Source organism: Cygnus olor, chromosome 3 (assembly GCF_009769625.2).
Source record: "Cygnus olor isolate bCygOlo1 chromosome 3, bCygOlo1.pri.v2, whole genome shotgun sequence".
In the NCBI taxonomy this organism is placed as follows: Eukaryota; Metazoa; Chordata; class Aves; order Anseriformes; family Anatidae; genus Cygnus; species Cygnus olor.
Window position 1 is genome coordinate 84,145,482 of NC_049171.1, and position 24,978 is coordinate 84,170,459.

General features: G+C 41.6%; 1 protein-coding gene across 1 annotated transcript in view; it reads left to right on the forward strand.

Annotated features, from left to right (window-relative positions):
• The first annotated feature begins 13,419 nt into the window (after positions 1-13,419).
• Positions 13,420-24,978, forward strand: part of EFCAB2 (EF-hand calcium binding domain 2) — a 31,091-nt gene continuing 19,532 nt past the window's right edge. The window contains exon 1 of the mRNA XM_040550579.1: positions 13,420-13,558. Coding sequence (XP_040406513.1) covers positions 13,531-13,558 — 28 coding nt within the window. The 5' untranslated portion in view covers positions 13,420-13,530. The remainder of the gene's footprint in view (positions 13,559-24,978) is intronic.

The window sequence follows — 24,978 nt, forward strand, 5'->3', positions numbered from 1 at the left end:
CTGAAGCTATTACAGGAGTAAATAATGTTATAACTGATCAGCTTTAAATGATACAAATGCCCAGTGTTCAGATGGCAAATCTTTAAATGAATGCTTAAAGCCAACTTTTTTCCTTTATCCTCTGTTTCTTCTCTGTCATGTTAGGGAGAATCTGGACTCATCACAAAAGCCAACAGTTTTTTTTAACTCCATAGTAACTAGATCTAGCAATCCCAGTTCAAGTTCTTAGGCTGGACAATACAAGTTTGTGCTTAATGCTATGCTTTAGCAACCAGCAATAAATCAGAAACCAGATTTAGGGGATTTGGTCTATTGTTTATTTGAACAACTTTTATTACCAGGAGATGTTTCTGGTAATATTTCCTTTTGTTCTTTCACATTTCCTTTTTTTTTTTTTAATATGTATTTCTTCCCTACTAGTTTATAACTTACTCTATATTCCCTCCCCCATTTGTATTTCAAATACTTTCGTATACTTCAAATACTTTAGGTTTATCACGCTTCTATAGAATTCCACTTTGCTGGGACGTTGAAATGCCTGGCTTGCACCTGGCGCATACTGGCTGTGGATCGCAGTGTGTGGCAGCCCTCCTGAAATGAGTTGAAGATCTCGGCCCGCTTCCAAGTGAACAAGGGCTGCTTTGGAGAGCCCTACCCCAGATAAATCCCAAACTGACAGCCAGAGAGTGAAGTGAATGGACATGGGTCTTCATTCCCTTTTCACCTTTTTTTGCTGTAAACAGGTAACATCCACAGAAGCCCACTTGGATACACAGAGGTGAAACTTGTGTAACACTGAAAATACTCCTCCTTCTGCCATGCCTTCCTCCTCCCCTACACATCCACCTACACAAAGAGTCCTCTGGGTTGGAACTGGAAGCCGATGTGATGGGCACCACAATGGAAACTTGTCCTGGTGCAGCTGGGCACAGAGCACTTGCCTGTGCAAGACAGCTAGTTGAAACCCTTCAGGAGCAAAGGGCTGGTGTAAGCTCATCACCCACAGCAGGAGGCACGTTGGGCCTAGTCTGCCAGGCACCTGGGAGGCCAAAGCCACCTCTGAGTCAAGGTTGGAGAAAGTCTGAGGCACCAAAGGGGAGGACTGGTTGGGTAGGTGGGGGAGGGAGGAGTGCTGCGGCTTTGCAGGGAGGCTCTGGCTTGCAGGCTGAGGGTGGGAAGGAAGGGCATGAAGCCCAGGTGGTGAGGCAGCCCACCCTGCACGGGCTGAAGCAGGAGGGTTGGTGGAGCAGTGAGGAGAGGAGCCTGGCTGAACCTGCTGTTGGCAGCCTCGTGCTGGGGTACTACGGGGTGCTTCTTGGGTAACGTCGAGAGCACATCCGAATGAAAGAAAGTCCAAAAAAACACTGAATAAATACCAGTGGTAAACAACGTACTCTTCCAGAGTGTATTCTGGATTTTAATCAGTTTTGTTGAAATCTAAAATTCACTTTGCTTCTTTGGTCAAGTTTATTAAACTAATTTATTACCACTACTTCTGGAATCTGTTAAGAGATTTTGTTATTCTAGAGTTTAGAATTAAGTCTAGAATTAAATCTAGAGATTTGTTATTCTGTTATTCCGTTATTCTATTTTTGTTATTCAACAAAAATCAGAGAAGTCCTTAAAATTAAGAAAAATAATTTTGTGGAACACAGTATTTCAATTAGCAATTAGGTTGCTTGTTGCAAGGCTCTGAGATGTCTTAAATTACTAACAGCCTATATTTTAAAATAAAAACATTTAAAACCGGATAACAGTATATTAGCTTCCCCGACTCTACTTTTCAGGTATATTTGGAACCACATTTGAAATATAAAGGAAAAGTATTTTCTTTCAGTGTTTTTAACAGTCTGATGTTTTATCTGAATTGGAAATTGCATTTGAGTTCTGTCTTCTTGTCTTTTTTTTTTCTCTCGTCTTTACTGTGGCTGCATTTGCTGAAACTGGGGGTGGAGAGAGGGAGAAGTGTGATTTACACTGGTGGAGCTAGCTTACTGCTGAACTCACTGGTGTTACTTGTGTGAGGTAAAGCTAAGCATACATATATATGCCTCACGGCTTGGATTGGGTATGAGTATATGCCTCAAGACTGGGATTTTTTGATTAGCCATTTAGGTCTGCTGACATTTTGGATCACTTTTTTTTTTTCCTTTTTTTTTTTTTTTCATGAAAACTTAAAGCTCCTTTTATATCATGCTAACAAATACAACTTTTCTATCTGATTATCTGTATCCAGTTTTTCTTTCATCCTTTTGTTTTCTGATGCTTCTGTTTTCAAGAATTTGACTATTTTCTCACTTCTGTTCTTTGTTTTGTTCTATTTTGAAATCCTCTCATTTAGGTTTCATTCTAATTCTTCTAACAGTTACCTCACAGATCTTTTCTCTTCCCAGTACATATTATCTGTCTTTCTCAATAGATAACACATATGCTCTCTCTCCAGCTTCCAGATATTAGCACTTTTATTCTTGATTTCCAAGTGACAATAGAAGTGATTAATTCCATGCAATTATTTGTGATCGCTGAGTTGACAAAAAGCAGTCTTACAAGCCAGGTTCATCTGTGAAACCTTATGCTTAAAATAAAATCAACTCTTATATGCTTCAATCCACCAGATTATTGAAGGATGTTGTTGGGAGGATGGACAAAAGAATTCTTAAAAATCTTAAAAGAAGGCATCTTCCCAAAATCAAGAACCATTGGGTTGCTGCTGATGGCAGTGGCTTTTTCATAACCAGCCATGTCTTACGCAGATCCAAATGCCAGGCCTGGAGCTTTGAGTGATCTGCGAATTTATGGAGCTGCCTTTTTTTTTCTTTTCCCCTTTGTAATTCCTGAAAAAAAGAGATGGGTATTCAGTTATTCCAAAGCCTGGAATCATAGATTCTCCTCTGTGTTTCTCGTTTCTCAAATCTATAGGGAAGCCAATAGCTCTAGGCTGATAACTTTATGCATTCGTATTTTATGGCAATGAATATAAGTCGGAAAGTGTTAAAAACAGAGCTCTAAAAAAAGTCTCCTTCCTTCTACGGCTGAAGCAAAGTAATCCCACAAAGACAGAAAACCTCTCATAGTCCTGCCTGGGACTGTGATATTTACTTGAGGAGGTCTCTTCAGTCACCTCTGGAAACTGGACTTTTGAAAATGTGCTGAAAATTTTGCCTGCTAGAATTGTTTAGGAGAACAAGAGTCTCAGGCTTCTAAAATTTTAGATCAGAAGAATCATGTGGGTCTCCATGGCTACCGGATCAGTTTGTGAGCATCCTGTCAGATTTCTGGTAGCCATTTTGGAAAGTTTCACAGATAAGCTGCCTAGCCATGCAGGCTTCCTAGCGAGACCAAGGCTGTGTATATTTGACCGTCAGTCAAAAGGGAGGACATCCTACTGCACCACGTTGCTGTTTGAACTTGTTAAACTTGCTGGTGTCAGGTTAGAGATGAACAAGATGGCTCATTAGTGTCTTGTGACCTGGCCGTCACGGCCTTGTCTATGTCTTTGTGCAATCTGAACTAGTGTGCAAATACTGCACTGTGGGAAAATGGAGAAGTGGTGGTGCCACCACAGGGCGGGCGCCAGGGGTGTGTCTGCTTTCAGGATCATCTTTGGATCTTTACAGAGGCACAGAGGACACAAAATGAGATCCTTTTCAAAAGGCTTGGCACTTGGGTATGCCATCTGCCCTAGATCCCACATTCCTCCCACACACCTCCCTTCTTGCTATGTGCTCCACTTTTACTTATTTCTGTGGCTACAAATTAACCTCAGCCTCACCTCTTTAATACTGAATTTTAGTTCTCTCTTCAATCATGTACCTTCAACACATCCCATAGGTTCCACACTATATCTAAAGAGGCGTATATCTAAAGAGGCGTACAAAGAGGGTAGAGAGAGAGGCATGAATGCTATCTTAAAGATACTATAAAATATACAACACTAACGCTACTTATTCAGCCTATGTGCAATTGAAATATATGATATCACTTTTCAGGTAAGAAAATACAATCTTTTGGAGGTTTGGTCTTAATCCTGTAAATAATTACAGGTGGAAAATCACTTACATGTGTTAGTGTTAGAAAAATGGGTGTCAAAAGACTTATCCAGGGTCACAGCTGAGGTCTGGTAACAGAGAAACTACACTTAGTAATTTAACTGACAGATTCTGTCTAGTGTAGCTACAGTAGTTCAAGACCTTGTCCCAGCAGCTGCAGTGCTTGAGAAGTGACAAAACAGGACGTGTGATCATTCCCTGGGTCACAGCTTAGTTTATCAATTTAAAGGATTAAATATGCTGTGCTGTGCTGAACAGCCAGGGTGAGTCGAAAGGAGGCAGAAGGAGATGCACCCGAGGCATCCACACCCGTTGCTATCTGGTTCTGCTGTTACAGAGGGGGAGATGGCAGCTGGCAGAGGAAGGTAAGGTCACCAAGTGTTACCTCAAATCACTGCAGCGAGTTTGGTCTTTGGGCTTCCAGTCCCTGTGGTTTAAAGAACTACCTTCCCTCTGAGACTCTGCACTTGGCTGAGCTAATCTAAACTGACAGTAACTGTACCTCTCAAGGTGGTCATGAAGTATATAGCAACGCCAATGAATGCTGCTGTATCATGAAGTATGTACAAAATGGAGAAAATACATGTTCTGATTAAATCATATACTTCAGTAAGCAATTCAAAGCAAATAACTGTCTCACACCGTAAGTGATACCACTGTTAGGTGTATTTACAGTTATCCTATTCCTGATGGTAAGTCATGGTGCTAATGACATAAAACTGGAAGAGATAACCAATCTACCATTTACTGATCCTCAGTTTAGGATGGGTTATTAAACTTGTATTTCCACTTTATAAAGTTCAGTTAGCAGCTGAACTTGCAGTTAAGACATATATATATTAGTAGTCCATTTTCACTGTCATGCATAATCTTAGTCATAACTTCCTTCAGTGAGAGGGTAGTTGATCACAGCTATCCTAATATTGCAAATATTTACATTTGCAATGTAATCATACTCACCAATGATTGCTGTGTCTATTCAGCAACAGCGGCTTAAGCAGTTGTCCCTCCCTGCATTACTCTGTGCAAGTATTTATATGGCTATTCAGCAACTGAGAACTCATCTCGTGGAGAAATAACCCATTACTATTTTGTTGTCTATTTGTTTTTCCCAGGTTATTTTTCAGGTTGTTTGTCATTTCCCTGGTGTGGTTCATTGCACTACCCCATAAATGCTTAGGTGATTCAGCACTGAATGTCCAATCCTAAGACAATTTAAATGGCTTAATCAGGATATTTAAGTCCCTCTTTCTGTTAAATCTTCTTTATCTGCATCTATCTGCCATATCTAGTAGAATCAGTTTATTATGTTGCAGTTTTCTCTGCTCCTTAGGCCTTTGTGGGTGATAACTGCTTGTCCTTCTGTCCCACAAGGCTAATGTCCTGTACCTTGCAGGTGCCAACTAGACTTTTCCCTTCAATCATCTGAATGCTTTAACATAAATAAAGCTAAATTTGTTTGAAAGCAATTGCTACCATATTCTGTTAAAGGGATGTAAAATCTATTTCAGATCTGAAAAGCGGTTCATATGTCTAAAACCAGACTTTTTTTTCCTAGCTTTGTCATCTAGTCTAATAAACAATGATGCTTCACCTTTCAAGCCCTAGTTTTGCTTCCTCATGGGCCTCCATGTGAACGGAGCATGACTGAAGCCAGTTCAGGATGGCATGCACATGAGTGAGAAGAAAGCAAGCCAGCAATGGACCAAAAACCCCTTCCACCTTCCTGATGGAGGATTGTGTCCAAATTCCCAGGCTGGTGCTTGGTGGAAGGTATGAGTTCCCTCAGCCCTAGTCAGTTGTTCTTATGCTGCCCCTTCTGCTTCACTGGCCTAGCTACCACAACAGCAAAAAAGGATATTTTTCACCTGATTCAGTTTCCTGCTCAGATCCTGTCATGGCCATGCCCTGGAACATGGCAGAGAAGGCAATTGAAAAGTAGGTGATGCCACTGCTTGTCCTCGCACAGTGCCACTGAAAGCCCCTGGCCAATCCTACGTATTTGTTACTCCTCTCGGCTTGAGTTACTGTCTCTAAGTGGCTCAGTAGACAAATGCTTTCCATTTCTAGACTTATGATATATCTAAATAGCTACAATGACAAAATTTAAAAGTGGAAGAGCCGTTTTCCTGTTCCCTAGAATGAAGAATACAGCAAAATGTCAACTCTTCCTGGTAAAATTGGCTGAACTTCAGCTTTTGACAGTGTAATAGTCTATTGTGTTATGAATATTTTACATTCACAGCCAGCATGCAAAGTCTCTGAGCACAGATTAGATTTCCATTAATACAGTTATCTATCTTTTGGCCACTGTGCATCAAACTCCTCTATTCCTCATGAGGGAATCAAATAGGAGTTCAATTTCTTTCTTATTCTAAAGGTAGAGATAATATTCATTGGAAGTGTCTTAGTTCTTTTTTTTTTCCCCTCTTACAGCATTAAAGTATATTTTTATTTCAAACTGACTTTCATATTACAATTGTTAGTCTATATAGTAAAGTTTACAAAACATAGTCTGTGCAGTATCTCTAGTTAGGTTGGATTTAACATTATTTAAATATGGAAATGAATTTAATTTCTGCAAAGTTAAAGCTAATTTTTAAGCAAAAGAAACTGTTGGGAACCTGGAAAACTTGGAAAAAAAGAAGCTAGCCATGCAATCAGCCCTTTAAATAATAATAATAATAAAAGACAAACACTGAGATGAATGAGCATTGAGATGAAGCTTATGTTATAAAATTAGCTTTAATCCTCTGCTACTTGTGTCAGTGGAGATGAATAAATTGTGAATCAAATTAAGAACAATCCCACAGACCTCAACATTATTCCCACTGAAATTCTAAGTTAGCATGAACAGGTAGTAGGGCAGACTTGTGAAGTGAAATCCTAAACACATTTAAGTTACTGGAACTTGTTATGATTTTCTCCATTACTCTCTTACTGTAGATTTAAAATGATAATGCTACATAAATTCTCAAAACATTATCTTCACAAGCAGATGGTCTAGACTTTTTTTTAATAAATGAAAACTTGCATTCTGAAAAAAAAAAAAGAAAAACAGAAAAATTTTAAGTGCTTAAGTGGATGGGTTTTCTTATACCCAGATTAATTTTGGGTTTGATTATTAATAACCTAGTGAGTACAGCAATATCGCCCTGTCTAAATCATCTTAACTGAAGATCTAAAAGAAAGTAGTTCTACTACTCATATACTAGGAGGATTTTACTGGGTATTAAAAATCATGCCTCATCTCAATTGATTAAGTGCCATATATGATCATTTAGATGTATAACCTTAATTCTTCCTCTCAAAGCTGTGTCGTGGCTGATGGCTTTGCAAAATGTACTTTAAGCCTATTGACTCAAGCTATGGCCTTTACATCCTTAACTTGAATGTTATCATATAGCAAAAAAAATGAAATAAGAGCTTTTTTTTTTTAAAAAGGTAGATTCACGATATTCATAATACAAATATAATTCCAGTGTTCAATATTCTCATTCAATCGCGATTGTCCAAATGTCAGTCTGAAACCTCTGATTTTGTCTATTTCTCTCATATCTCTCTGCTTTTACACAGCTTCTAAAGGACTATGTTATTAAAAGGCCTCCCTTAAATATTAAATTACAATTAATGAGTGCTTCTCTCCTTTAAGAACACAAAGCCAGGCCTTGTAGGTCAGATCAAAGGTCCATCTCTTTGAGTATCTTCTCTCCTACTGTGGCCTAAAGCAGGTGCTTGAATATTCTCTCTCAGCCTCCTACAAATGGTTTTTGGTTCAAGGACTTCCTGAGCTAGCATTAAAGAGTATTTCCATATATTCATATATTCAGTACCAGTCATGGGTTTTTCTTCCTAAGTAGGTTAATTCAGCGATTTAATAGTATTTTATCTGGGGATGTTTTGGTATGGTATTGAAAGGCGTGAAGGACTTTTTCTAAAGAAACGAAGAAAGGAAAAACACAGTTTGTGTTCTTTGGGGGCTGCCAACGCCATCTCTTTTGTCTCCTGTGGTTCCACTGATGTAGACTTGCTGCTCTGAAAGTCCTGCCTCCCTCACCTGTGAATGTCACACCACTGCCTGGCACCTTGTAGGGGAATGCAGGTGCCTTGGGTATGGAAACCAAGGTCTCCACTGGAGGAAGCAGTCTTTCTTTATCAGTACCGGGCCCTTGAACTTGGCTTGGTGTTCAATGGCGAGCCACTGCTGAGCATGGAGCATGGGGAGAAGTACTCATGGCAACCTGTGTTGCTAGGCAGATGGATTATTGTGTTTTGTTCCTGCCACAGTGTTCTCAGGGATCCTGGCTTCATTTCTAGATATAATTAATGGTAATAAAGTCTGAAGGTTAAAATATGTGGATCTCTAGGGCCGTTTCTGTGCCTGGGTGGGACAGGGAACAGCAACCTGGCACTTACATGTAAAAGTGAGAGATTTTTTCTGCTGCAGCTCTTCACACATAGTCCCAAAGGCTAAGCACTGTCATTAGTTCTTTGACATTGAGGAATATTGCTGAGGGGAAGAAGTGCTACTCTTTTCCTAGTAACTCTTTTTAACATATATTTGGCCACTTTTCCCCAAATGCAACTTTCTTGTAACTGGACAGAAGCATCTAAAGATCCATGGGATCATAGCTGTATATAAGCAACAAGCGGTATTTACTAGGGCAGTTCCAATGCCATGCCATCCAGGGACTGAGAAGCATTTCAGACGCTGCCATTACAAGCAGACTTAGAGCCTATTTTTCCCTTCTGAGTTTTCCTTACAGACTCAGCAAATAACTGAGCTTACTACCTCTAAACCAGCATCTCACCCTTGCTGCCTTCATCCCTGTTTCTTCCTCACTTCTGATTGCATGGTACAACTTCCTGCCTGGGCCAGCTCAGATGCTTGGCAGACCCTTTGCCAAATTTCTTAACATGGCAGAAGCCTATTCACTTTTTGATGGATTGTTTTTCTACTACTTCGGTGACTCATATCTTCTCTCAATGGATGGCTCAGCTAGTACAAGGTAGAAGGAGGATGCGCAGCTGGCAGTAGTGAAGGAAGGACAAGAACTGAAGAAACAGCTGGATCCTCCTTTTTCAGCATCAATGAACTCCTGGTGTCCCATGGAAATATACCATCTGATATAATATTTAAGGGATCAGATTTTGGGCTTCAGGGTTGAAGTACTTGTTTGTTACCTGTATGAAGAATTAAAGGAACTCTCTTGTCAATTTTTGTGCTTCTTGCTGTTCTATAGGTCAGAGCGGGAAGATTTTTCTTTTTCAAAAAGAAAACAGTGAGATGGCAGAAATGGTTAATAAGAAAATATCAGCAGTCTGGAAGAAGTCAATGGTAGGACTATTAATGGGACACTATTTGTCTGGCTCTACGACTCTCTTAGACGTCTTGTCACCTGGTCCAAGGATCAAGGTCTGCAGTAACAAGGCAAACAAGCCAAAAGAGAAGCTGTGTCCCCTCCCACGCATCAAGGAACAAGGTAGCTGCTCTTAATGTAATTTACCCAAAATTTGAAGGAAAGACACAGCTTAGGCAAGGTATGATGGAGGCTTTTTCTTATTTTTATCTGCTTGCTGTGTATCATTTGGGTGAACAGATATGTTTAGATAATTCTCTGTTTTGAAGAAGCTGTTTCTGAGTCACTCAAATCAGCAGCTGATCCCAGAGAAAGAGTGGAACAACTATGCCATATGCACTTGGTGAAAAATGGTTCTGCAACACAGAAACACCTTCTGATTGGTAGGGCTGCGCCCTTTCAGCTGCAGAGGAGTTAAAGGTAGACTCCTGTCACAGAATCGTAGCTATTAATTTACTTTCTCTCTGATGGACAAATGAATACACTTACTTGTGTTTTCAGTTTTACGGTCCCGAAGAACCCACAGAGGGAGTTCCACAGCGAAAGTCTTCAGCAACTGGTTGGAGAAAAGATGTGTCCAAATACTGCAGTCCCCAAACCATGGGGGAACAGTCCTTTGTGAGACGTTACTATTCCTCCTTGAACTACTTTATCTTCTATATCGCTTCTCCCATTTTAGAGCTGTTTTTTGTGCTGAGCAAAATTTCTGAACATATGCATGGAAAATACACAAAACGTGTGATAAGACCCTGATAGCTGAGAGAAATGTATGTGATGAAATTAGGCGCAGAGGCAAGGGTACCTTACCACTATTAGACGTCAGTGGATTCAGGCTTTGTATCAACAATGCTGGTTCCTTCCGTATTTTTCCCTGAGATATTTTTTTGACATTTTTAAAATGAAAAATTACAAGTTTAAAAGGGTATGTTCTCTTTAGAGGAGCTCTTTAAAGATCTTGCATGCAGCAGCTGATATTTCAAGCTGTTGAATTAGTAGTTCTGGGTTTCCTTTTGTACTTGCCTGTGCCAAAATGCGATTAGTTGTTTCAGCCCACTCATACCCTTGGTTTGAGATGTCTGTGCATTAAGTTAGAAGGGAAACAGTCATGTGGTTCAGGTCCAATATTTGATCTGCATTATAATTGTTAACATTTTTTTCCTACATAGATTTTTCAAGATATGTTGCCAGGAAATTTTAAAGTGGTGAGTTCTCATTTTGAAGTGCTTTCTCATTCCATATTTTGTTCTGCTTCTGGAGACAGACAAGACACCAAAACCTTGTATGTCAGGAATTGGGGGAAGAAAGGGAGACAGGTGCTGACATTTGGCTGCAAGCTATTCAAAACAAAAGAAAACTCTGGGCTGGAGCAGGCGATGCAGACAAAGCACTTTGACTTACAGTAATTGTCCTGAGTGGAACCTCAACAGCATAGGCAGGAGAGTGTGAAATACTGTTTGCTGAAATTAGTAATAGCTGTAAGGGACAAAAGATTTTGGAGCTAGGCTAGGGGTGTCAAACTTACCAAGTATAAAATTCCAGGATTTGACCAGTACTTTTATGTGTTTGGAATAAAGCTCTCCCAAAGGAGCTATCGTAGCAGCGAGTAAGGGCCTGAGTCAGCTGCTACAATAGGACGTAGCGTGGTGAACACAACGTCATATCTGTTGCCTACTTCACAATTTCCCCTTTCTTTCCGGCTTTTACACATTGTTTTTGTTCCAATCAGTCTTGGAGGAAACTGAGATAAGTATATATGAAATATGTAAGGCTGGTGAGGAAAGCCAAGTCTAAGCCCTGGTGAAATTGCTGGGAAGATGTTAAAACGTAAGTGTCCTGAGTGGAATGACTGTCTTACCACTTCACATTTGTGACAACTCACATCAAGCCAAAAACTACTGTAAAAGCACAAGATTGCTCTTCGCTCAATCAGATAAATGACAGAGCAAGGGGGAATGTTTTTAGATTAGAGGTTAGGAGGAAATTCTTCACTCAGAGGGTGGTGAGGCACTGGAACACGTTGCCCAGAGAGGTTGTGGAAGCCCCATCTCTGGAGGTGTTCATGGCCAGGTTAGATGAGGCCTTGAGCAACCTGATCTAGTGGGTAGCATCCCTGCCTATGGCAGGGGGGTTGGAACTTGATGATCTTTGAGGTCCCTTCCAACCCGAGCTATTCTATGATTCTATGAAGATTCTCAATTAATTTGCACAATAAGCAATATCTGTATGTATTCTAAAGCTGAACATTGTTCATATTTGGGGTATGGGTTTGGCATGAAAACCTGAATGACTGGAAGAGTATTTTTTAAAGCATTTATTTGGGGAATCTGGTAAACACTTTGAATTAATTCAACATTTGTAGAACAGCTCTAAATGTCCTATGATGAGTCAGGTGATCTGGAAAATGACATAAGAAATCTAATGCTTGGGCACAATATAGAAGAACATGAAATTTCACATTTAGAGTTGGAGAGGGAAGTAATAAAAAACAATGTATTTCGCACTTGTCTTTGGTTTCAAACATATGGCTGATCCACTACAATAGATCTATAATCAGGAAAGATGAAGGTTTTGTGTGTAGAGGGGTTGAGGGAATAAGAAATGGGACTTCATCAAACTGAAAGATAAGGGCCTTTCCTTCTTCTGTTGCATTCCAAATTCTGCATTTGGCTTCTGTGTTATTCTCACCAAAACTTCTGTTATCTGCTTGAGAGGAAACAAATCCGTGTTACTCATGTAGTCAAACATATACCTTGAAATATTTAGTTACTTTAATAAACTGTTAAAGTCTATAGATAACCATTTGGAAGGATCAGCTTTGTTAGAGAGTATAATCATGCGTTTTCCCAACTGAGTAATTGCAAGTTCTCTTGGGTGTCTATTATATCCTCTTTACTCTGAGCTACATTCAATAAAAACAGAAATAAGTAAGTGGCTGAAAGGCACTGAGGATAGCTATTTCCTGCGCATAGCAAATCTTATAAAAAAGTGATTTTTTAGAGAAAAGAAGCCCTATTTTTTTTTAATTTTAATTATTCTAGTCCTACACTAATACTGAACACCTCAAAGCTGTCTGTTCAAGAGGTGGATATGAGTGTGTGAAGAGGCATTATCCAAATAGGCTTTGCGAAATTTTAACATCTGACAAGCAAGCACCTGCTGTGGTGAGGACATTTTAGTTCTAGGAATGCCGCCCCCCCCCCGCCCCCCCTCCCCCCCCCCCCCCCCCCCCCGATTTCAATGAGTATATGGTTGCATCTTGTTGGAATGTTAATATTTGTATTTTTTTTACTTTCATAAAGTAAAAAGAGTTGGAAGAACCATGCATTGCAAATACGTCTGCTAAAATACACAGCTATATTTAAACTGCAAAGTTTTATTTAATATCACTGAGAATATTTTAGCTGTTTCAGAGCGATGGTATTTAGAATAAAATGTTCTTTCACTTTCTAAAGCCCAGATACACAGAAATCTCTGCAGTTGCTGGGAAAACTAACAAGAAAGGAACGTTGTGAAATGGCAGACTGCTGGGGCTGGCCCATGGCCTCCCTGCCAGGACAGCAGTGTGAGCACCTGCCGCCACACGTGCCTGATGTAGCTTTTGGTGGTGGTTTATGTTTTCTGCCACCTTGGCATGGCAGGAGTGATGCCCTAAACCCTGCTTGGAATGGTGGGGACCATGGGTGTGGGGTTCCTGGTGGTCACAGGATGGTTGTGGCCTGCATGCCTGGCCTCCGTGTTTGGGGTGCAATTGATGTTTTTGGGCGTCAGTGCCCAGGGCTGTGGCTCACTGCTCTTGAGAACACGCAGTACAATATCTAAGGTGTGAGACTCGGAGACGCAGTGCACCGCACCAGCCATGTTTTATTTCACTTTGATTTGAGCAGCCTCCGTGAGGGCCGCAACTGCTTGCCAGGACGGAGGGAAGCGAGGTGGCTGTGCTTGGCAGCCGAGGCCCGAGGCGGCGGCCGCGGCCCTCAGCCGCCGCTCCCCGGGGGCCGCCCGGCCCCTTCCCGTCCCGTCCCGTCCCGTCCCGTCCCGTCCCGCCGTGCCGCCCGGGGAAGCCGGGGCGAGAGGGCCCGGTGCGGCCCGGGTCCCCATGGCGACGGCGCGGGGCCGCTGCCATGGCGGAGAAGGAGGGGAACGGCGAGGGTAAGGGCGGGCCGGCGGCCGCTCGGGGCCGGGGAGCCGAGGGCCGAGCCCCGGTGAGGCGGGCATGCTGCCCGCTTGGATGTGCTAGGCTCCGTCTGCCAAGAGAAAACGTAATCTGTGCCGCCGGTGGCACCGGGGCTTATTTTTAGAGGCAGGCGCGTTGTGCTTCAGGAAGCGCTGCCAGAAATGGGGGTTTGTAGGCTAAAGGTAATTCCGCCTGCAGGGGCGTTCGAGTATGGCTTCGAGAAGAGCATGCTTTCTGTAAAACTCGGTGTTGTGACTTCGTTAATCCATCCCTGCCATAAACTCGTGCATGTCGTAGTACTTCAAAGATTCCGAGTGCTGCATTCAAAATAATGTAAATAATGGATTATTTCACATTAATTAGTAAAAGCGGTGTTCTCTGTAGAAAAGTCCTGTGTAAATAGTCATTGTGGATAATGCTGAAGGGTTAAGTTGATTTTGGTAGAAGTGTTTCCAAGATATGCTTTGCAGTATAGATACATTGGATAAATGAAGAATTAAGACCAATGTCCCTTCAGTGAGGTCGGTTCTAACCATGTTATTTCTTTTATATTGTTTTTCATTTGTGTTTAGTCTTGAAAAAGCATATTTTTAGCATCATTCCAGTTTTACAAACGAAGCTGAGGCACAGTGCTGGCAGAGGTAGGTGGAGATTATAGGATAAGAGTCTAGAAGTCTGCTGAACCATCTGAGAAGAGGGAGTCTGGCGTTCTGGCAGGGTAACAGGATTGGGAACTTCTGCCTTCATATATATTTTGGGCAGCTGTATGGATGGTATTGAGCTCTTGCACCATTTTGTTAATCCATAGACAGAAACTCCTGGAGAAGGAAGACGGTTTTTTGATTGCTTGATTAATGGCCTTTAATGAATTTTTTATAGTTCCAAAATACTTTTAAAGAAATTGAAGTACTGTATTTGTAAAGACAGACTCTTTTGTTGACTTTTTTTTTTCAATTTACTTAAAGTGTTCTAACATCCTGTAAAACACTATTCCCCATAAAGCATAAGATGTAATCATCTAGAGGAATATTATGCTGTCATCCTAAATAACTGTGACCCCAAAACTCTGTTACCAGCCTTTCCAGACTTCTCAATAGATCATGGGAAAGTGACATACTAGGCTTTGGCTTCCTGTCTGCAGAATGAGGACAATGACCTGTACCACGTGGATAATACAAGGATGAGGCATGTAGTTTACCTTCAGTTACTCATTAGAATCTTACTCTGTTAGTAGGCAGACCAGTTGCTTATTGCCTTATGAAGGTGCCTCATTATTATAAATATGATTGAGGCAAACTAGCAGTCAGTGTCTCATTAAACTGCAGAAGCGATCCCATAAAAGTAAGATGCTCATATCCATTTCAGAATTGCTATTAGACTTCTTGCAGAAAGCAGTTAGAGGGTTAATTAGGATCCCAGATTCTGGATTCACGCACTGATCACGCTTGCTTCTGACAAGCATTCAACATATACACAAACTGCAGGTTTTACTTTATGATGTCTCAAACCGAACAATAACATTAGTTGTATTTTCAACTAATTAGTCTTCAGGGTATTCCTCTTGGTTCATCGTAGAACTGCAATTTCACCAACTTTCATGGCAAAGGTTTCCCTTAGGTCCTATTATTTTCAAGTTCTGTCTTCTTCAAAGTTAAAATGTCTGCTTAAATGTTTTACAGATGTACAAGATGTACACAAGAAAAAAAAGGTGAAAGGTCAAATGCTAAAACCTCTTGTGCGTAACATTGCTCACACGAGTGTTACTCCCTAACTTACGTAGTTCTCATGAATAAAATCTTGCTTGTGCATGTGTTAATATCATGCCCATACTGTCTGGAGCTGTATGTTTTATGCATGAATTTATGTCCCTACGTTTGTGCTTTCAGCATTGTTAATGTTTTTTCTTTATACCCATCTGATTACATTAGACTGTTTGCTTCATCTTTCTCTTTTGCATATTTGTTTGTATCTTTTTTCGTATCATTCTATTCCTTTCCTTTTTTTTTTCTACTTCGTTCAGTCTGTCTGTTCTTCCATTTGCTCTCAGATACTTTCTTTATAATTTGACAGAACGTGTCAGATTTTCTAAGTTTTAATATCTCTGATCTCAATACTGATGTTACTGGAACCTGAAAGTAAAATGTCAGACCGGTAGTGCCTGAAGTAAAACTAGACAGAAGACAAGACATATTTTTCTCCAGCTGGGATTTAAGAAATTACATGGAAGTACATAAAAGAAAGAACGCTCAGTGTTCCTATATCATTATGGTAATGTTGTATAAGTGATCAGTATTAAGAGTTTTTCTAAGACCATATTCTTTGTGCCAGCACGTACTTAAAATGCAATTTATACGTCACGAATTTTAATCCAAAAGGAAGTAGATTAAATAGTCTGAGCTTCTGTTTCCCACACTTACACCCATATGAAACTGGATAACTGTTTCTGGATAACGGAGATCTTCCAAAAAATACCTGATGGTGATGTGAAGACTTAAGGAGATGGAGAATAACCATTTTGTGGTGATGATTTTTTTTTTCTGGTAAATAATTACTAGTTGTTCTGGGTAATTTAAATTACAGCTGCAGTATGTAATCAGTCCTCACAGATCCTTTTCCCCACTAGTGAAACACTCACATTGAGGTTGTCAGTAGAGATAGGAAAGAATTTTTACCTCTCTTTTAGTGCCTGGAGTAAATATAGTAACAATGTGTTGAGTCATACATGTATTTGCGCTTTAACTGCCCTGGTTTGCCACCTGGCACACTGGTGAAATCAGAGATTTACTGCAGTTTACATTTGGTAGGAACAAGCTGCATATCCCATTCAACTATTAACTTCTGGCTAAGAGGCAGAGTTGCCACTGCTTTGGTTGCCCCGCTCAATCTTCCTACATCTGGGGGATCTAAACTTTCCCTTTACCTGTATCACCGCGGTCTGCTTGGAGTCTGCCTTTGCTGCAGAGATTAAAAATGCTCTCTTGCTGTTCGTTCCATTCTAATCGTTGTGAGTCCAACTTTAAGGAGCCCAGTGGCTGCCATGAGCACTGTAGGCAGTTGTAACCATTAATTCTGCTCAGAGCACACTTAATTAGCACAAGAGTTTCAAACCTGACACAGCAAAGTGCTTAAGCTGTGTACGGCTTTGGGGAATCCCACTGAATGCGATAACATGATGCACATGGTGTTAAGCACATGAGTGCATCTAAGTGTCTTGCTATACTGAGGATTTTAAAATGTTTTCTTGGGTTTTCACGAGTAAGCGTCAGTATATGAAAGTACGGAAGTTATAGATTAAATACTTGCAACAAACCTTCAAGCTAAAGTAGTTCGTCAGATAAATTCTTTCTAAGTGACTGTTTTGTTTGTGCCAAAAAATACAAAATTAGTGTAAGTTGTTAAAACAAGTAGCTTTCTTAGGGCTCAAGCAAGGAATATTTCAGCTGTAGAAGAATATCTATGGGAAGAATGTATGAGACCACTTAGGAAATCACTTTGGAATTTACAGATGGACACTATGAATATTTTTATTTCTTCTTGTTGATATTCCTGTGAGAAGCTATTTGAGGAGAAAAGTTTATAGCTTTCATTAGATAGCAATGCAGTTTAAGATGTACCTTGACATCAATTTGAGTTATATTTTAGTATTTTGTACTTGAGACTGAAACAAAAAATAAACACAGCCTGTAGATCCCTGATCCTCTTGGCTCTATTGCAGTAAAAGTGACTTCAAATGCATGTAGAATAGGTAGTTGCAGATTGACAGGTTTCTTGTTTCCATAGCACATAAAATAGCAGAAGTTTTTCAGTTTGGTTCTACTTCTAGCTGACTTACTGAATACAAAATTAGCTGGTTTGCAGAAAGGCTTTAAACTTTTTTGTCTTTTAGACAATGCCAACCAGCAGATACGCAGTGCTGACAGGGAGCTAGAAAACTCCCACAAATTCTCTCTCCAACAATAGTTAACATGTTATTAAGAATTTCCATGTCTACATACTAATTATTCTGAGATCTGAGTGTTTTTTTTTTTTTTCCCAGTTCAGGAGCACCTTTACTGTATGTGAGCAGATACTGTTTCATTGCTGTTGGCAAGGCAGGGGGAAGGTGATGGGAAGTAAATGTGGAAGTGAGGTCCCAGCCCAGCCTGTGCAGAGCCTGCAGACACCTGCTGTGGGGTAAAGGGCGGGGGTCCCCAAACCCAAACCTGGCTCTGGTGGGTTTGGAGGCTGGACTGTATGCTACATGACAGGTCCCATGGGATATTTTTATATGTGGTCTTTAATATCAATCTTTAAAATAAAATACAGACTCCAGCTCTTTGGGTATGTGAAATACTTACTGCTCAACATGATGTATGTGTGGGTAGTACATGATAGCCCTGTGAATGGAAGGGATTTCCTTGAGTCCAGCCTGCTGTTGCAAACAACTTTCACGAGTCACTTTCACAGACTTACCAAGCTGCATCTTAAAAATGGTAAGGATTTTTGTGTTGCTGGTTTAAGTTGACAGAAGTTTCTGGACTGTTATTGCTGATGATCAGGTTAAAATTAGACATGAATTCTGAAATGTATCCACGGACAGCTTGTATTCTTTGGTTTTTATTTTTTGTACTTGCCAACCTTCTTCATTTCTTTATAGAAATGTCTTATCCCCCATTGACGATAAATGTAAATATCTTAAATCTGTCAGCTGAAAAGCTGTTCATATTCAAACTATTACTCTTAGGCAAACAGAAAATTGGAGGTTGATGTTCATTCATGGTATGTAAAGAAAGTGGTTTAGCACTGCAAGCGATGCTTTCAAGGCAACTCCTTAAAAGCAAGCAGCTGCACCAAGCCCCTGTAAATCCCGTGCCAGGTCGTTTCGCTTTCACACTCTTCCTTTGGCTGGTCCAAGTCCTCACCCCAGAGCAGAGCAGACAGAATTGCAACCAGTAGAGAAGTGGTGTTTATTAACCCATTTGAGACCCTGTGAAGAAACTTAAAGGAGTTGAGGTACGTAGCAGCATGGTAGCAGCATGTATTAAAAGTCATCCTGAAAAACATTAGTTCTCACCTTTCATTTTAGGCAATTGCATGTCTTTCAAATGAAGAAAGTTCACACACTGCTGTATTCTAGCAGCGCCACTGTGCTGCTGTAGTTAGTTAAACTTTCTGCTAGTTTATGTTGGAAATAAATTACTTCCACGAGCTCTAATATCCACGTGATTCTGATCTCCGCTTCATGACCACTTCAGCAGTCAGTGTGCAGAGGCAGTTCAGCGGGCACATTAAACGTAGGAGGCGCTTGGTGCAGATGTGCTCAGCCAGGTGTGCGTGCGTGCTGTTGGCGCCCTGCTGGGGCATCCCCAGTCCCGTCGGAGTTAGCCAGGCCTTGGGGCGTACAGCGGCCACCGTTGCGTTGCTGCAATTTGTTGTGAATTCGGTCTTGGAGTTGTCCCTTGTGGCTGTGCCACCTGATTCTTTGGCCAGCCCTGCGGAGAGCCCAGGAAAAACAGAGGTAAACGCCTTCAGGGACCATGCAGTCCAGCAGCACGGGTTGCCTTCTGCCTCTGTTGCAGCCTGTGCTAGCTCTTACCTTTCAGAGGCAGCTGGAGGTACAGCGAGACTCTGAGCATTGCCAGGAGAGCTATATATCCTTGCAGGGCACTTTGCCGCTGGTGATGAAAGAGAATGTAAGTGTGGGCTAGACATCACTCTTTCATTAGCTCCCAGATGTGGCTGAGATGAAAGATACAGAACAAATTGCAGCAGTGGAGATTACTGTTTTTGCCAGCTCGGAGCTGCAACAGGAGTGCTGACTGGAACAACTGCCAGAGTTGGGAATTTAGGGATGTGCAAGACATGCCTAATGGAGATTTATGCTGAGCTTATCTCTGCCTGATGAAAATGAAGTCTACGTGCAGCTGGTATTGACTTTAAAATAAGTGTGGCAATTATTTTTGCAGGCTAACAAACCTCAAGTGCTGGCATTTCTTTTACTTCACTCTAGGAAGGATAACATCATGACTTTCTGCAAGAAAAGTAGAAGATATTAATTGTATATTACCTGTGAATCACAGGTGTACAGGAGGCAGTCCAGATTTATGCACAGATAGGACTTTCTTGCACTCTTCTGATGACTGGAAGCATATTTCCACATCCTCTGCTCAGCAGACAAGTAAGATTTTTATATGAAAAGGAAATTTCCCCCTGTTGTTCTGCAGGTTAGTACAAAAAAAGCGTGCTGTTTCACTGCCCTCCGTGCCGCTTGTATGCAGTGACAGGTACTTGGCAGCTTGTCCGAAGACAGCAGCTAGCAGAAGGAGAGCTTTGCTCCTAGAGCTGGACCCGTGCAAATGGTTATGGTGAGCAGCATTACTCAGGGCTTGCATGTTTGGCTCGTGCCGCCCGTGGCTCCCTGAAGGCAAACCCAGCTACCACTTGAGTAGCTGCGGAATAGATGCTTTGCCTGGCTGGCTGAAATCCATGTCGTAACTGAGACCTGCTAGGTCCTATTTGGTCACGTGTTTCTTGCAAATCCTTGTGGTGCGCTGCTTCCACAGTAATAATCTGCAGCTGTTGTGAGCACCCAGTGGGTGGTTTGGGAGCAGCAGGGAGCAGAAGAGGCCTGTGGGCCTAACGCGGCATGGCTGGGGCCAGCTGCTGGGGAGGGCAGGTGGGGCCTGTCCTGGGAACCGCAGCTGAACGTCTCATGCTGCATCCTGGCTGGTACCCTAAAAATGCTACAGATACTCCTGACATAAAACGTTTGACAGCTTATCAACCGAAAATGCATGTCGTTAAGATTCAGGACTCTGTAGCCTTTTTTTGTGATGTGTCTCTTTTTGTAATGTAAGTGTCTCATCTCAGAGCATTGAGGCCAGTCCCATTCGGCCCTTCCCTCCTTGAAATGCAAAAAGGCTAAACAGATAGGAGGTGAAAAAATGTTTTAAAATATGAGAGAAAGAAAGAGAAGAAAAGAAAGAAAGAGAGAAAGAGAAAAGAAAAAGAACGAAAAAAAAGAAAAAGGAAAAAAGAAAAGGAAAAGGAAAAAGAAAAAAAAGAAGTTAAAGGAAAAGAAAAAAAAGAAGAAAAAGAAAAAGAAAGAAAAAAGAAAAAGGAAAAGAAAAAGAAAAGGAAAAGGAAAAAGAAAAAGGAAAAAGAAAAAGGAAAAGAAAGGAAAGGAAAAGGAAAAAGGAAAAAGCCAAGAAGGCTTTTTGTAAGGACTCTGCAGCAACAAATGCACCAAGTATGGGCAAACAGACTTGCATGAAAGCTGGAGAAGCCATTAGGGTCACACTAGGTGCTGTTGTGTTTTGGAAGTTGCTCATGAGAACTGCCAGGCATTTCTGCTTTAAGTAACGAAGATTTCAGATTCTTTGAAACTGAGATTATCCCTACTTTTTGTCTAGAGGTTTGGACACACACGGGACATACCCTGCATGCGTTCCTTCTTGTTCCCAGTACGGCGCTTTCCCCAGAGGACAGGCAGTGAGCTCTGTGTTGCTGTTGGCAGCCTTGCCCTCCTTAATGCGGGGTGACAGTGGGCTAGGACAGAATGGGTAAGGTGCTTACGAAGGTCAGGTCAGGGCATGAGCTGTCTCTGTTGACCATTGCAGAGCTCAGAGAGACTTTGTACTCGGGGTGAGACAAGTCTGTGAGCTGTAGCTGCAGGGAAGGGAGCAAGGCAGAGCACAGGGAAGGTGCTTGTCGCGGGGCGCTGGCAGCGGTGCCCCCAGCAGCCAGGGGCACGGTGGCAGCTCGGGGCTGTGGCGAGGTGGAGCTGCACGCAGTCCTCAGCAGCAGCGCCGCAGGAGGCTGCACCTGGAGGGCAGCCGGAGGGCACGTATTTGTGCATGTCCCTGCTACTTAAAGGTGGTAATCCTCCTGCACCGTGTCATCCTGGCTGGTCAAAGCAGAGAGCAGAAAACCCGCCTCTGCTGCTGCGCACGTGGGGGTCCAGCTTGCATTGTCACTTCCTGATGGAAGGCTTGTGCCTACTCATACCAGCGAGGCAGGGGACGACTGCCTCCACTGGGCCATTGTCCTTGCAGATACAGAAGGAATGCTGCAGTGTGGCTTACAGATTGCTCACCAGAGAACATCAGAATCTTTTTAAATTTTAACCTGAATTAGTCAAACGCGTGGTTTTCTTTTCAAAACCTTTTTTTTTCCAAGGCCTGGACTGGCTGGTCTTCTCTGGGTTCTGCCATGGGACACTGGCTGGGATTGCCCCAGGTCAGGAATCCCTTCTGCCTCCAGAGTCTGTCTCACCTTAATTGCTTGGACTGGGAACATGATCTGCACTGCATCTCGCTTGCAGCCCTGTCGTACCAAGCAGCCAGCCTCAGCTTCTCCGCTTCTCCTCTTTGGCAGATGCAGACCAAAGCATGAGTTTATTTTGTAGAGTGAAAATAGGAAGGACTCCTTCCATACCATCCCACCTAAAAAAAACCCACAACAGCAAACAAACAAACAAAGACAACAAAAAACTGATCACTTACTAAACCTCAGCTACTGCCTCATGTTTGAGAAAATTGAACTCCAGCTGAGTATAACTAGGTAATATTCCTTGCTCATTTCCCAGGGTTGTAGGCTTCTCTTAATACTTAGGAAGATCAGTGCTTCATTATCTGTAGATATAGCATAGATACACAGATTGTGTACAGTAAGAGCGTCAGGGCATATTTTGTTGAGCCTTCCCTGAGTTGCACAAAGTACACTTTGGACATGGATTGATACACGCCTGTGTTCATCGCTCAGAATTACTGCGTGCAAGGGAGTGGGATTTTCTCTAGCAAATCACATGGCTGTAGCATCATTCTCCTGTACGTCACAGAGGTGTATAGACTTAGCTTGCCATCACCAATAAGCTGCTCAGGAGCTCTTCGAACAGCAGAGAGGAGAGATTATCTTGCCTGTAGGGCAAGGGAGAAACTAATCACCACCTTCTTTTTACTGGAAAGTAAGTCTCATCAGCAGCATCTCAGCTGCTAAGGATGCAGGCACACATGGCGCCTGGAAAGGTGAGGGTATGGTGACACAAGTCATAATACATATGTGCAACATTATATATATGTATATATATTATATATATATATGTATGTATGTAAGTGCAATATGATGTTAGCAGGATCCCTGCTGGGACCCAATCCCACTCAGCCACTCTTAACAATCAGCCCCTCCTTCCCTTGATATTCAAGGTCTGCTCGGTTGTAAATACTTTCAGTAAGTTTAGAGTATGTTTGGTTTGCATTTTATATGTATAAATATTTTTTATATGTATAAATATATTTATATGCATTTACTGCTTTGATTAACAAATTACAGCCCTCTTTTCTGGTGGCCTCCAGAAAGAATTGTGTAGACCCAGGGAAATTAATGTCTCTATTTCAGAAGCCTGGGCTTAGGGAGGCTGACAGGGGTCGTAGTATAGGAAGTGATGCAGAAAATAGCATTGCTCCCCTCCAACATACGGACAATTTTATGTTACAACAAGGACTTGTCAAAGAATTTGCAGAGGTAGCAAGGGTATCCCTCAATATTTGCCCTTCTCTGTTCCCATAGGTTGCTGCATTGTTTACAGCAAGCCCAGACAGTGGTTGTAGTTCCGCCGGGGCTTTGTGCTGGCATACTTTGTCATCTGCATCCCTGGGCTTTCAGTGCAAGCTCCAGGCAGAGCAAGCAGGTAGGATCCTGGTGGGGAAGTGCAAGTCAGGTTTAATACAGCAGCTGTTGTATCATTGTGAATCAGGGCACATAGGTATGAGTTACTGAGTGCTGAGGACACAGACTAATCTGTGTGGACTGCTGTGGGGGCTGTTTGTTTGCCCAGTGCAGACCAGGCAAAATAATGGCACCTTGCAGGAGCAACCTGAAGTGACGGCAGTAAAATGGCTTTGATGACCCTGGCACAGGGATGTGTACCGTGAGGGAAAGAAGTATTTTTTCCATTACTGAAGAACCATACCTGACCCAGAGGGGGGGATGACAAAAGACGGTGTCTACTTATGGCTTCTTTTCCAGCTTGAAATGACATCGGCCATGGCCTGTTCTGTTCTGTTACAGCGTCAGATTAAGGATTTTATGAGCAGCAAGGAGCTGAACTTCATATCATTGCAGCAATTGTTTCTATACTTACTTTGTTTCTCAACAGGTGAAGTAGTTTATTAATTGTCCCATTAGTTTTCTTAGTTTTGGTTCCCACATGTACTAAAACTTCTGAATCTACGGTAGGTTAGAATCCCATAGAATTTAAAATACCATCTACTGAACAATCAAAACATAGGGGAATATTCAAGACAACTTGTTTTATCAGCTGAAGTTACTGGCAACTTGTAGACCCATTAGATGCTGCCAATGGACTGTCACAAACTGGATATGTTCTGCATTTTACAACTTGGAGGTTGAAACACACAGTTGTTATACCATTCTTTTTAAAGTCTTTAATGGATTTCTCAACTTCTAACTGAAATAACCCAAATATTTCCATCGTGGTTGATCCAAACTTTAATTTTTATTACTGTCATCATTCTATAAAATAATCACATTTCCATAGCTAAAGCTGGAGACAAGACAATGCTTAATTTTTCACTTCACTTTATTATATATTTTGCCCATATTACAATTGCCTTGCGTAAAGAAGACAAAAAGGAAAAAGAAAACATTTAATATTTTTGAGTCGGAATTTGATGTAGCTTTTACAGTTCACTTTGCCACCGCCTGTATCATCAAACTGACAGCCTGCATTTTATTATCAGACATCAAGTTAATAGCTTGAATTTTCTAAAATCTTATTTGCTGGTGGTGGTTTTGTTCTCATCATGGGATGAGAACATGTTCTCATGAGATGTTCTCATGCCATGGGGCTGTGCAAAGATTGTTCTGATTGCTCCACTCTGAGTTCTCCATATTGTGTATCTATTTTTGAATATATAGTCCCTTTTTAGAACGTTTTTACTCATTTTCCATAGGGCAGCCACTGTGATGAAAACAAAATAGTAATTTTTCAATTCTGACATATAATGCCATTAAGAAAAGAAGTATAACAATAGGGTGAGCTTAAGCTCTTAGCCCAAGGTTGATTGCATACACGATGGTGGGTGTATGGTAGGGTTTTGGTTTTGTTGATTCATGCTGATGAGGGGGTTTGCTTGTTTATGTAGATACCACATGGTGTGTGCTGTGACAAACGTAAACAACAGGGAGCGATCATATGGCTAGTCCTCACGAATTCTGGAAGACAAGAAAAAACTCTTACTGTTCCTGAGATTTAATTTTTACTTCCTTGAAAATGCTTGGAAGTGACCTCTCCAGAAACCAGTTAAGCTTTTCTCTTCTTCCACAGGAGACAGACTCAAACTGAGTTTGCTAAGTACCATCTGTGATAACAGGGGATGCTTCTCATCTAGGAGGG